At 41.9% G+C, this 11,694-nt stretch overlaps 1 protein-coding gene across 2 annotated transcripts; it reads left to right on the top strand.

Moving 5' to 3' along the window:
• Positions 1-1,154: 1,154 nt before the first annotated feature.
• LOC124043231 (regulation of nuclear pre-mRNA domain-containing protein 1A-like) lies at positions 1,155-11,401 on the top strand. Of its 2 annotated transcripts, none has more exons than XM_046361574.1 (7): positions 1,155-1,576; positions 4,083-4,212; positions 4,322-4,428; positions 4,696-4,790; positions 5,156-5,282; positions 7,877-8,052; positions 8,691-10,499. In XM_046361574.1, the coding sequence occupies exons 1-7, from the start codon at positions 1,426-1,428 to the stop codon at positions 8,778-8,780; spliced, it is 876 nt and encodes a 291-aa protein (XP_046217530.1). In that variant the 5' UTR covers positions 1,155-1,425; the 3' UTR covers positions 8,781-10,499. The 2 variants fall into 2 exon arrangements, with proteins under 2 accessions (XP_046217530.1, XP_046217529.1); XM_046361573.1 differs by lacking the exon at positions 8,691-10,499 and adding an exon at positions 10,518-11,401 and having other exon boundaries at positions 1,162-1,576.
• Positions 11,402-11,694: the final 293 nt, after the last annotated feature.

The raw sequence follows: 11,694 nt of genomic DNA, 5'->3' as shown, positions 1-11,694 counted from the left end.
TCATCAATTGTGATCGTGGTCACAGCTCTATAGCAAATGTATCATTCTCCACATTTAATGCCCGTTTCATTGTGGACTTTTCCCTGAAATGAGATGTCTGCCTGACAGGGGTTGTAGGCTACCTGCATCTAGCTCAGCAAACCATTGCAAAGTTGAATTGCAATTATAAACCCAGATATTAGTCAATAGCCTATGCCTATTGAAATAAAAATACTCCCAATCATGGCCGGATGTGATTAAGCCTGGATTCGAACCAGTGTCACCTCTTGCCCTGAGATGCAGTGCCTTAGACTGCTGTGCCACTCGGGCCCAGCAAAGACAACACAAGAGTGACTTCGGGACAAGTCTCTGAATGTCCTTGAGTGGCCCTGGCAGAGCCTGGACTTGAACCCGATCGAAAATTCCTGGAGAGACCTGAAAATAGCTGTGGAGAGGGGCTCTCCATCCAACTTGACAGAACTTGAGAGGACCTGCAGAGAAGAATGGGAGAAACTCCCCAAATACAGGTGTGCCAAGCTTTTAGCTTCATACCCAAGAAGACTTGAGGCTGTAATCGCTGCCAAAGGTGCTTCAACAAAGTGCTGAGTAAAGGGTCTGAATTGTTATGTAAATGTGATATTTCAGTTTTTTTTATTTTATAAAATGTCTAAAAACCTGTTTTTTCTTTGTCATTATGGGGTGTGTTTTTTAAAATTGATGAATGAAAAAACTTTCATACATGTTTTAATAAGGCTGTAACTGTAACTTTTACTGTAACTGTAAAAGTCAAGGGGTCTGAATACTTTCCGAATGCACTGTATATGGCCAATATACCACAGCTAAGGGCTATCTATGTCTTTAAGAACAACCCTTCGCTGTGGTATATTGGCCATATACCCCACCTCCTCGGGCCTTATTGCAGAATCATAACTGTCAAAACAAATTAAATCAACATCCATTGATGGAAAATGATCTGGAGAGTTTAGTAAGTGTGATTTATCTTTTCTCTTGCGACATATTCTTAAACTTGCAATAATTATTATTTTAATTGTACACCGAAGTTTGCTTCTTAACCTAGGTTGATAAAATTACTTGGATATTCCTTTTTAATTTGCTTATAGAAAAATGGTTAAATGGACAAATGTGGCAATTCCTCTTGCTGCGAAAAAACAATTTTGTGGGAGGGTATTCAGAGGTCATTAGTATATATACGTTTTAGCTAGACCTGGCAACCGTGGTGTATACTTTAGATACATTTTACTCTAAACAGACACAAATGACCCTGCGTCCGTCGGTAGTCACAGGGCGGTAGCTTTTGCACAACACATTGAGTGCTAGCTAGCTAGCTAGCTAGGTAGGTAGATTGCTAACCTTAGCTGTATGACCTAGCTAGCATCCAACATCTGGTAGAAAACTATTTTCTCATTATTTGACATTATCGTTGACATGTCGGCCTTTTCAGAGGCAGCTTTGGAAAAGAAACTATCGGAGCTTAGCAATTCCCAACAAAGTGTCCAGACTCTGTCACTGTGGCTTATCCATCATAGAAAACACTCGAAGACCATCGTCAACGTTTGGTTCAACGAATTGAAAAAAGGTAATGTTAGCTAGCTAAACTATATTATTCAATAATAACATTTATCTCCAAGTTTTGTTCAGTTAGCTAGGAATGAACGTAACCCGTCTATTAAGTGTAGCTAACGTTATAACATGTTATGTTTGTTTACTTGCAAATGTTACTGTAGTGTAGCTAGCCAGCTCTTTCACACCACATCCCAACTAACGTCAGCTACTAGTTAGCGAACGATATGCCATTAACTTTTCTCTAATTTAAATGACGTCTAGCTACTGTAGCTAGATACTTTTTTAGTAGTTATTAAAGTGTAGTTATTAATGCTTACTAACTAGCTAGTTAGCTTAACTTTAGTTGTTTAGCAAGCTAGCTCGCTCCTCCTACAGTACCAGGGTGGGGTAGTCACACGGTGGAGGCATGTCTACATTCAAGTGTAGAGGTTAACGATCACCCTGCAAAGCAAGGTCTTTGCTTGTATGGATAACTAGACTGATGCGAGGCCCCATTCAGGCCACTCCGCTGCCACCTAGCTACGTTAGCTCACAAGTCTAATCTTTTGTAAAGTTGAAATTTAGTTGGACTGCCTAGCTAATTTGTATATCAAAGTTACGTCATTGGAGTGATTGCTCAGACAGTGAACGAGAAGGCAGTAGCTACTAGTTAGTCATTTGAGACCTAAAACCAGGCAGTCTTGTTACAGCTAAAGAGCCCTTCGCATTGGGACCCTACTTCACTGTCAGACATTTCCTAGTATGTTCAATTTAAAAGCAGGGTAAGGTAGCTAATCCACATGTGACCAAGGGTCAGCATTGCTGCCCATCATCGTTTACACATGCAGTTAGCTTGTGTGTGCTGCATGCACCTGCCCATAAAGTGCCGATACACGAACTTCTCTGCATCGCTGCACATGAGCCATGGGCTATATCTGTGAAATAGGGTGACAGTGACATTAGTCTACCTATTTTACTCATCTAGGCCTGCATTTCCTGCTTTGCCAATAAAAGTTCACAATAAAATGAAGACCTAGAAACACATTACATTTACATTTAAGTCATTTAGCAGACGCTCTTATCCAGAGCGACTTACAAATTGGTGCATTCACCTTATGACATCCAGTGGAACAGTCACTTTACAATAGTGCATCTAAATCTTAAAGGGGGGGGGGTGACTTTGTATCTAAGGATTTCTCACACTACACTGCCACAAGGTCTCAATGTGTGAATACCTTTGGGAAAATGTTATATCTTCCAAATTGACGTGTAGAAAGATGCAGGGTGGCTTTAATGTTTTTGTTGTTGATTGAGCTCAGGTCATTTGTAGTGTTTTGCCATGTGAAATTGGTGATCAGATCACAGATGTTGAATGTGCATAACATGTACCAGGAAATAGGACAATCTGCATTGGCATATATCTTACCTAGTAAAATCAATATACCTGGTCAAATAAAGCTTTAAAAAACCCATCTGTCGTGTATGACATTAACTTACCGGTACCTGTCTATCTTATCTAGCCTACTGCATAGATATAAATGTATGAGGTCTGAGCTTGTGTGATAGCTAGTTGGTAGGAAGTGGTACTTTGATGCATGCTCTCAGTTTTCCTTTGGGTAAATTATATTTTCCTTTGGCCTAATGATATCCCAGTTGGCCCTCTGTATTTTGGGAGTTGCTGACTCTTCTCTGGACTGGGAATAGCATCGGATGTCATCTCATTTCTCTGCCCTGGAGGGTTCTCTGTAGCCGACTCGTGGACAGAGTTGTGGTCACATTTTCTAGGTTTCTTATTTTCTGTTGTCATCCCTGCGCTTGGTGTTTGATGCTCACTAACCACACATCACAAAAAGGGCTATCTCTGGCTTCAAGTCCTTACGAACAGCTACAAAGTCTGATTTTGTGCTGTGTACAGTCAGTGATTGTCTAAACCTCCAATTCACAGTTCAGTGTTGGTACATCAAAGCTGTGAGCCATTGCGAAGGATACATCTAGGTCCTCTTTATAGACTCTTGCGCATTAATGGAGCTGGGATTTAAATTAGAAGTGGTGTGCAGTTCCTAAAAGGTCCTCTTTTTCATAAGGGCTCCTTGTCACCATGGTGTGTGTGTGTACAGGGGGGGAGTCGTGTCACTTGGGGTTGATTTGCTATCTCAATACATGAACCAGGGAGAAGCATGTGTTTCTTTGCTTAGCCTTGGAGAAATAAAAACCCCTCTTCGCCTAGAGACAGATCTTCCTCATACGATAGAGCTATATAACAACACCTGTTTGTCAACTGCATTATGTGTGGGCTATGTAAATTAGGCTATATTATGCAGCGTCATACTTTTCTGCTCTTATAGTCAGCCTGTGTTTACATGTTAAGGCCTAAGTGGGCTCTAAGTTAATGTTGTGTAGTATGCCTGAGTGTTAAGAAAGGTATACTGAGTTGAAGCCTAGCAGATGCATTTGTTGACACTTGCCTGTGTTACTAGGCTTTGTATAGTTTAACTCTGCTCTAAATCAGTTTCCCACAGTTGACTGATCTGTGTCTGCAGCCAAGGTATCCAGGAAGCTCACCTTCCTCTACCTCGCCAATGACGTCATCCAGAACAGCAAGAAGAAAGGACCTGAGTTCACCCAGGACTTTGCTCCTGTCATTGTTGATGCCTTCAAACATGTGTCCAGGTGAGGGGTGAGATGCACAATTAAATCTGTCTCCCACTGTTTTCCCTACAGTAGTAGTTGGGGCATGAGCCTGTTGATGGAAATTAGACGTGTGTATGTGTGCGTGCAGGGAAGGAGAGGACCCCTGTAAGAAACAGCTGGGTCGGGTTCTGTCCATCTGGCAGGAGAGGGCTGTGTATGAGAACAACCTGCTGGACCAGCTCTCACACGTCCTGTGTAAGTAGCCTCCTAACCAAGACACCTCCGGTTTGTCTCACCACGCTCAGTGGCTTCCTCGTCTGAAAACGGGGTGCTTTCTCCCCTGTCCCTTCCTCCATCTACTCTGATCTGAAAAAATAGTATGCTTTACAGGAGGTATTGCCATTCCATAGTCATTACTTCACATACGTGAGCGTCAATAAAGGATGTGAAATAGTATCATGCCATCTTCTTTCCATCTCTCTCTGTTCCCATGATCTCTCACCCTGTATACATGTTCCACAGTGGGAGAGAAGAAGGCCAAGAAGAGGCCGTATGAGGAGATTCAACTGGACGACCAGGACTTGGCCTCCCAAAGCTCCCCCGCGGAGCCCCCACAGGTACAGGCCAACCCAACCCCTCACAGGGGGGTGTAATGGCTAGATTAACTTAACCAAACAGAGGTTATTTTTCATTGCATTTACCTCTTAGTATCCCACGTAATTTAATAGTTTTAGTAGTCACATGGCTTTGTTAAGACAAGTTGCCTTGTTAGTTCTTTGTTTTAGATGGTTGACCTACTTTCTAACTGCAATGTGGGACTATTCTCCTTTATCACCCATCGCTGTCATTTCTTCCTTCTCCTTTCCTCTCCATTTTCCTGACCTCCCATTCCTTCACACTTTGCTCCCTCTCTCTCTCCTCACTCTCCCCTTCTTCTCTCCTTTTCTACCTCTCCTCTGCCTGCCCCTCCCTTCCCCGTCAGACGGCAGAGTTAATCCGGGCCCTGCAGGAGCTTGAGAATGCAGCCTCTGGGGACTCAGCACTGCGACAGCGAATCTCCTCCTTGCCTGCTGAGGTGCAGGACACGTCACTGCTGCACAGGATCACAGGTAGGCCCTGGCACACACCTCTTCCACACTCCCATTCGCTACAGTCAGCCATGCTCCAGAGAATGCTGTTGTAGGAAGGGGTGGTGTACAGGGTGCAGTTGATCCAGCTGTGTGTATAGCCTAGTTTTTGGAAGTGACTGGACCGTGTTTGTGCTGTTCTCTGGGAAAAACAAAGACAGACACCATGCTACATATAAATACTACTTACAGTCAGTTAAACAAACCCAAAATGTTTTGTCACATACACCATATAGGTGCAGTGTAATGTGTTGTTTTACATGTAAGGTTCCCGAGTGGCGCAGCGGTCTAAGGCACTGCATCTCAGTGCTAGAGGTGTCACTATAGACCCTGGTTTGATCCCGGGCTGTATCACAAACCGCCGTGATCGGGAGTCCCATATAGTGCAGCGCACAATTGGCCCAGCGTCGTCCGGGTTAGGGGATGGTTTAGCCGGGGTAGGCCGTCAATGTAAAATAAGAATGTATTCTTAACTAACTTGCCTAGTTAAATAAAAGGTTAAATATATGTTGTTAAACATACTGGGCTTTATTTTAACAAACCTAACGCAATTGTAAATCTAAGTGCCGCTGGTAGCGCTATATGTTCAGGGTTGCTTCAGAAATATTTATGTTATTTTCACGTACAATTGGCGTTGGAGTGAAAGGGCTGGGTTTTGATGAATAAACACGGTGTGAGTGTGTCGAGGCCTCACTGGCCAATCAGAATGTGCGCCATGGCGAAATATGTGGTTTGCTTCAAGTTGTGTATTTATGGTCTTTTATGTATTGCATTGGAATCAACTCCAATTCCAATGTTAGTCCGTTTTGTAGTTTGTTAAATGGCTTACAGAAACTAAATAACAAAATCTAGACCAATCTTGGCTAAATAGTTAACATGAAGCCATTTGCAGTCCACATTGTTCTAAGTGGCTACAATAGCTGAGACACTGAAATAGGGGCTAGGCCTACTGTAAATTGCATTATGGCTGAGCATGGACATACTAAACATAGTAAAAAAACAAGATTAAATGCATTATTGATAAGGCCTACAAAGAGAACAAGTAATTATAATCAAGTTCTAAACAAAACAATAGGCACCATAATTTCTCCCCGTGGGTATATAATATTAAAACAACGCAGACTATGGAGAGTTTAACACACATCCAAACTGTTTCACAGTGGCTGGACAAAGATCCACTATAAAGAGAAAGGGAGGATGTCCACTCACGTTATACTGCTCCCAAATAGGCCTATGTTTTATGAACATAATCGGAAACATCTTACAGATCAGATCACATTTTCACATCCCCAGAAGTTGCATGTGCACCACGGACGTTGTTACCATAAAACCAGGTGAATCATTGTAATAATACTGCTTGTTTTGTTTTTGATTGTAATAAAAGTTATATCTTTTTCTTTACAACAATGAATGAATGTAAACTGTAATGATAAAAAAGAGACGCATTGCTGTTGAACCAGCCTTAGTTATAGTAGGCCTATGGGCAGGCTTGGGTTTTGAACATAGTAAACAGAAAACAAGCAATTCTTGCAGGTTACAGATAACTTCTTAATACGAGGTTCACCGGTATTCACCAAGGTTCTCTTTTCATGATGGTATGGACACGTACGGTGGGCGGGGGGCACTTCCAAAACGGGACCTGCATGACTAAAATAATGTGGGCCTGCCTACAATGCATATATAGAAAGGGAATGTCAGATCACTGTTCTACGCCTCTCAAACATTATATTTGAGTATCCTATCAGCACTGCTTGAAAATAGAAACTTGGATCATGTTTTTAAGGACACACCTCAAATATTTCCACCCCTTCCATTTGAGCGTTCAGTGAGCGGATATAAGACAGGTAAATTGCCGTACCTGGCGTTTGGGATGGAAAATGCCAGTGCGGCAGTTTTTAAATGACAAAATTGCAAAATAACTTGCGTTTTAACACTAGCTCCACCTTCACGCCGGCCGAAAATAGAGCCCATTGTACATTAGTTGGCCATACAATTAACAAATCTCTCAATCACATGATAAGTCCCACCTCAGTCAACCACAACTGATGAAGGGCTGTTAGGTTGGGGATGTAATTTACCCAACAATGCTCATTGGACCCACACATGCACACAAGTATGTCTTAATATACTTGATTGGACCCATAACCCTAATTCTAACCTTAACCCTAACTCCTAAGGCTAAAATAGCCCCTTTACAAGTGAGGACCGGCAAAACGTGCCCACTTCTGAATTTTAGTTGGTTTGTTATTTTTGTGAGGACTTCTGGTACTCACAAGTATAGTAAAACGTGTGTGTACACACACACACACACACACACACACACACACACACACACACACACACACACACACACACACACACACACACACACACACACACACACACACACACACACACACACACACACACACACACACACACACACACACACACACACACACACACACACACACACACACACACACACACACCAGTGCTTGATATCATTTGTCATCATTGAAGACACTCAAATGTTGGATGAGATGTGCCCCAATGAACCATTCAACCATTCTGTCCCCCTCCTCTGTGTGTTTCAGATAAAGAGCAGGGTGAGCGCCTGTCCAGACTGGTGGAGGAGGCATGCATGCTGCTGGCGGACTTCAGCGGCCGTTTGGCGGCGGAGATCGACGACCGGCGGCAGCTTACGCGGACGCTCACCCTGTTTCTACACAGCCAGAGGGACGGCCTGGCGCAGAACGAGCAGAAACTAGAAGTAAATAATCACCTTTCTTTTTTCACTACACACCCTTTTCTATCATTCTCCATCTTCATTGTGTCTGTCTGTCTCGCATGTTGTTTCATTCATTCTTTGTGTGTTTCTGTTTTTGTAGCATGTATTTTCCTCTTGTAGCCCTGTATCATTTCACCCTTTCCAATGGTATGTTTTGCATCTCACCAATGGAATTGAACAAAGAATGCTCAAAATAGTGCTTGGCAAAAAGCAACTCTTCTGAAGAATATTAATATTCTGTGCCCTGCCAAAGAAAACATCCATGGGGCAAAATAGTTGTTCAGTTTAAACTCATTTGGCCTTTCCTAAACTTGACATAGACATGCTTAACTGGACCTTTCATGCAAATCCCACATTGTCAATGGGAGATTTGCACCATGGTTTGAGTTACATGTTTACCTCAAGATAGGATTCAAGTCATTACGCCTCTCTCCACTTATCAGTGGTGTCTTCCTCCCCCATGGTTAGTTCATGACCTGAAGGCTTTAGCAAAGATGACATCTCACCCAATTGCTTGCAAAACGACAACACACTATTTCCGTTGGTTTCTAATACACTGTGGAGAACAATTTACTGTTTTGTAATTGCTGAATGCTTAACTGTCCAGCCTTTACCCACAGGAACTGAGCAAGATCACGTCTCCTGGTCTCTGTATCTGCAGTGTATCTGCAATTCAACAAATCTCTCTTGTAATAAAGAAAAATAAATGAGAAATTAAAACTGAATCTGTGAGTGCTGTTATTTGATGCTACTTGTGTTTGTACTGGTGGGGATTACATTGCATTACTCCAGTCCAATTTGATTGACTTTACTTTTGAGTGTCATTATATTAAATACATATTTAGCATAAAAACAATCAAACTTCACCTGCTATGTTATTACATAAGACATACATTTTTTTTGATAACTAAAACATTTTTTTTTAAACCCAGCTTTGGTAGTCATTGATGAACAGATACTTTACATTGCAAATAGTCAGTGAGGTCATGACTTCAACAAAATAACACAAAAACTACATCATAAAAATGTACTTGAATGCTATTAAAATGTGTACTCTTTAACAGTAGCCTCAAATGTACAATATGAGTCAAATGTCTTATGCCTCTTAAACATTTGGAAACTCAATGCACACAATGCACAGAGACAGGCCCATGTGACATTTGTCCATTTATTTGAAATGAAGTGCATTCACAGATGGCTAGAGTGTTATAAACTGAATCTGAAGTTCAAAATAATATTCTTACTCATACTGGGGTACTTAAAATGCCATTGAAGGTATTTTCAGCAAGTGTAAATGATATTCATAGTTTGATCTTTTTTTTACTGGTCTGCAAATATGATTTTGGTTTCTTCTCAATTTGAATTGTCAAGCCCCTGAACCAGGGGTGGGCAACTCTGGTCTTAGCGGGCTGCAGTATGGGAAGTATTTTGATCCCGCTCAGCACTAACACACCAAATCATCCCTTGTAATAATAAAAGTAATCCATATTAATTTGGACCACAATGAGTTTAATCAGGTGTGTTAGCCTGGCTGGAATAAAAAGCGGAACTTTGCAGCTCCCCAGGACTAGAGTTGTCCACCACCAGTTCTGAACACATGCCTTCTAGTGATGGGTCTTTTGGCTTTGACTATTTTCTGGCTCACCTTGTACTCTGGGTTCAGGGTGGTTTTACTCCCCCACATTGAGGCTATGGGTTAACGACATGACGGGGTCAATGCTAGCGAAGGGGAGTCTGACACTTCAATTGCTAAGGGGTTGTTTGTCAAACTGAGTCTTGGTTACAGGCCTTAGCATATCCTTGACTTGCCTATAAGGTTGCATTTCTCCCATACTGTACTATTGATTTGGCTTTAATGCTTATTTGAATATTTAGATTAGTCACACTGCTCTAAAAATAGGAGATAAGGAAACGCCTCTGTTTTTCTCTGTAGTAAATAAATGAATGGATCGAACACTACTATTTCTGTGACTTGAAATGTAATGAAAGGATTTCATAGCTCACACCTTTAAAGACGGAATGTTTATAGTAAAGGTCCTTCAGAAATATTTACCTTGCCATCCCTCTGTGATCCTGATGTGAGAGGTTGATGTAGTATGATGATGATTTTTAGTAAAAAAAATAAACAAAATACTAACACACACTAATAATATAAGACCACTTACAACTCACTTTTTCATTCAAAATGTTATATTTTAGCCACTTATAAAAGTAAATAGGGGTTCACAATGAAACGGAAATGATTGAATGTCAGTTTACTCTGATGTGTCCAAGTTTCTTTGTAAATCCTCCCTTTCCGAACCATTGTGCTACAAGGTTCACAATGAGCTACAAGGTTTACAGTGAACTCCAAAATGATGTCTAACAATTGAACAGCATATCCAACTCCAATTCTAATGTACAAAAAAATGTCACATTATTCCTCACATCTATTCTTGTTGTTTCAGGAGTACAAGCGCAAGCTGGCGCGGGTGACCCAGGTACGGAAGGATCTGCGTTCTCATCTCAGCAACCTACCAGACCTCTCTGTGCTCCCCAGTGTGACCGGTGGACATTTGCACCTGCCCTCGTCTGGCGTCGAGCTTTATGACCCCACAGTCTGACAGCTCACCTGTGTTTCCCATCTCTGACCGACCATCCACCCTCTGATTGACACATCTCTCGCCCTATCATTTAACTTGTGGACATCACTTCACTTCGTGGACATCAGAGTCACTTAGTAACCTTTGACTGAGGTATCTCCCAACCTATCATTGGCCATATGCATCTTGCCATTGTGCTACTGTTTGACTGCTCTCTCATCCAATCTTTCCACATGTAGTCCTATTTATCAAATTTCTCTCTTACCCATCATCATGTAATCCTACCTTTGTAACAGTATATCTCCCTCCTATTCGCCAAGGATCCCTCGTATTCTCTTCACAATAGATCACTCTTATTGGTACAGTATTCGGAAAGTATTCAGACCACTTGACATTCTAAAATTGATCAAATTGTTTTTTTACCCTCATCAATCTACACACAATAGCCCATAATGACAAAGCAAATACAGGTTTTTAGAAATGTTTGCAAATTTATTAGAAATAAATAAATTGACAAATAAATTGAAATATGACATTTACATAAGTATTCAGACCCTTTACTCAGTACTTTGTTGAAGAACCTTTGGCGATTACAGCCTTGAGAATTTTTGGTATGATGCTACGAGCTTGGCACACCTGTATTTGGGGAGTTTCTCCCATTCTCTGCAGATCCTCTCAAGCTCTGTCAGGTTGGATGGGGAGCATTGCTGCACAGCTATTTTCAGGTCTCTCCAGAGATTTTACATCTGGTTCAAGTCCGGGCTCTGGCTGGGCCACTCAAGGACATTCAGAGACTTGTCCCAAAGCCACTCTTGCGTTGTCTTGGCTGTGTGCTTAGGGTCGTTGTTCTATTGGAAGGTGAACCTTCGCCCCAAGTCTGAAGTCCTGAGTACACTGGAGCAAGTTTTCATCAAGGATCTCTCTCGTTCATCTTTCCCTTGATCCTGACATCCCCACAGCATGATGCTGCCACCACCATGCTTCACCGTTGGGATGGCGCCAGGTTTCCTCCAGACGTGACGGTTGGCATTCAGGCCAAAGA

This window comes from Oncorhynchus gorbuscha, linkage group LG09 (assembly GCF_021184085.1).
Source record: "Oncorhynchus gorbuscha isolate QuinsamMale2020 ecotype Even-year linkage group LG09, OgorEven_v1.0, whole genome shotgun sequence".
NCBI lineage: Eukaryota > Metazoa > Chordata > Actinopteri > Salmoniformes > Salmonidae > Oncorhynchus > Oncorhynchus gorbuscha.
The sequence above is the reverse complement of the archived record's forward strand: the minus strand, read 5'-3'. Positions and strand labels throughout refer to the sequence as shown.

Bases quoted from the DNA above. Each gene is read 5' to 3' on its own strand.
- LOC124043231 (XM_046361573.1), top strand. From the start codon at position 1,426: ATGTCGGCCTTTTCAGAGGCAGCTTTGGAAAAGAAACTATCGGAGCTT. The intron at 4,429-4,695 runs GTAAGTAGCCTC...CATGTTCCACAG, and splicing joins CCAGCTCTCACACGTCCTGT to TGGGAGAGAAGAAGGCCAAG. The intron at 4,791-5,155 runs GTACAGGCCAAC...CTTCCCCGTCAG, and splicing joins CCCCCGCGGAGCCCCCACAG to ACGGCAGAGTTAATCCGGGC.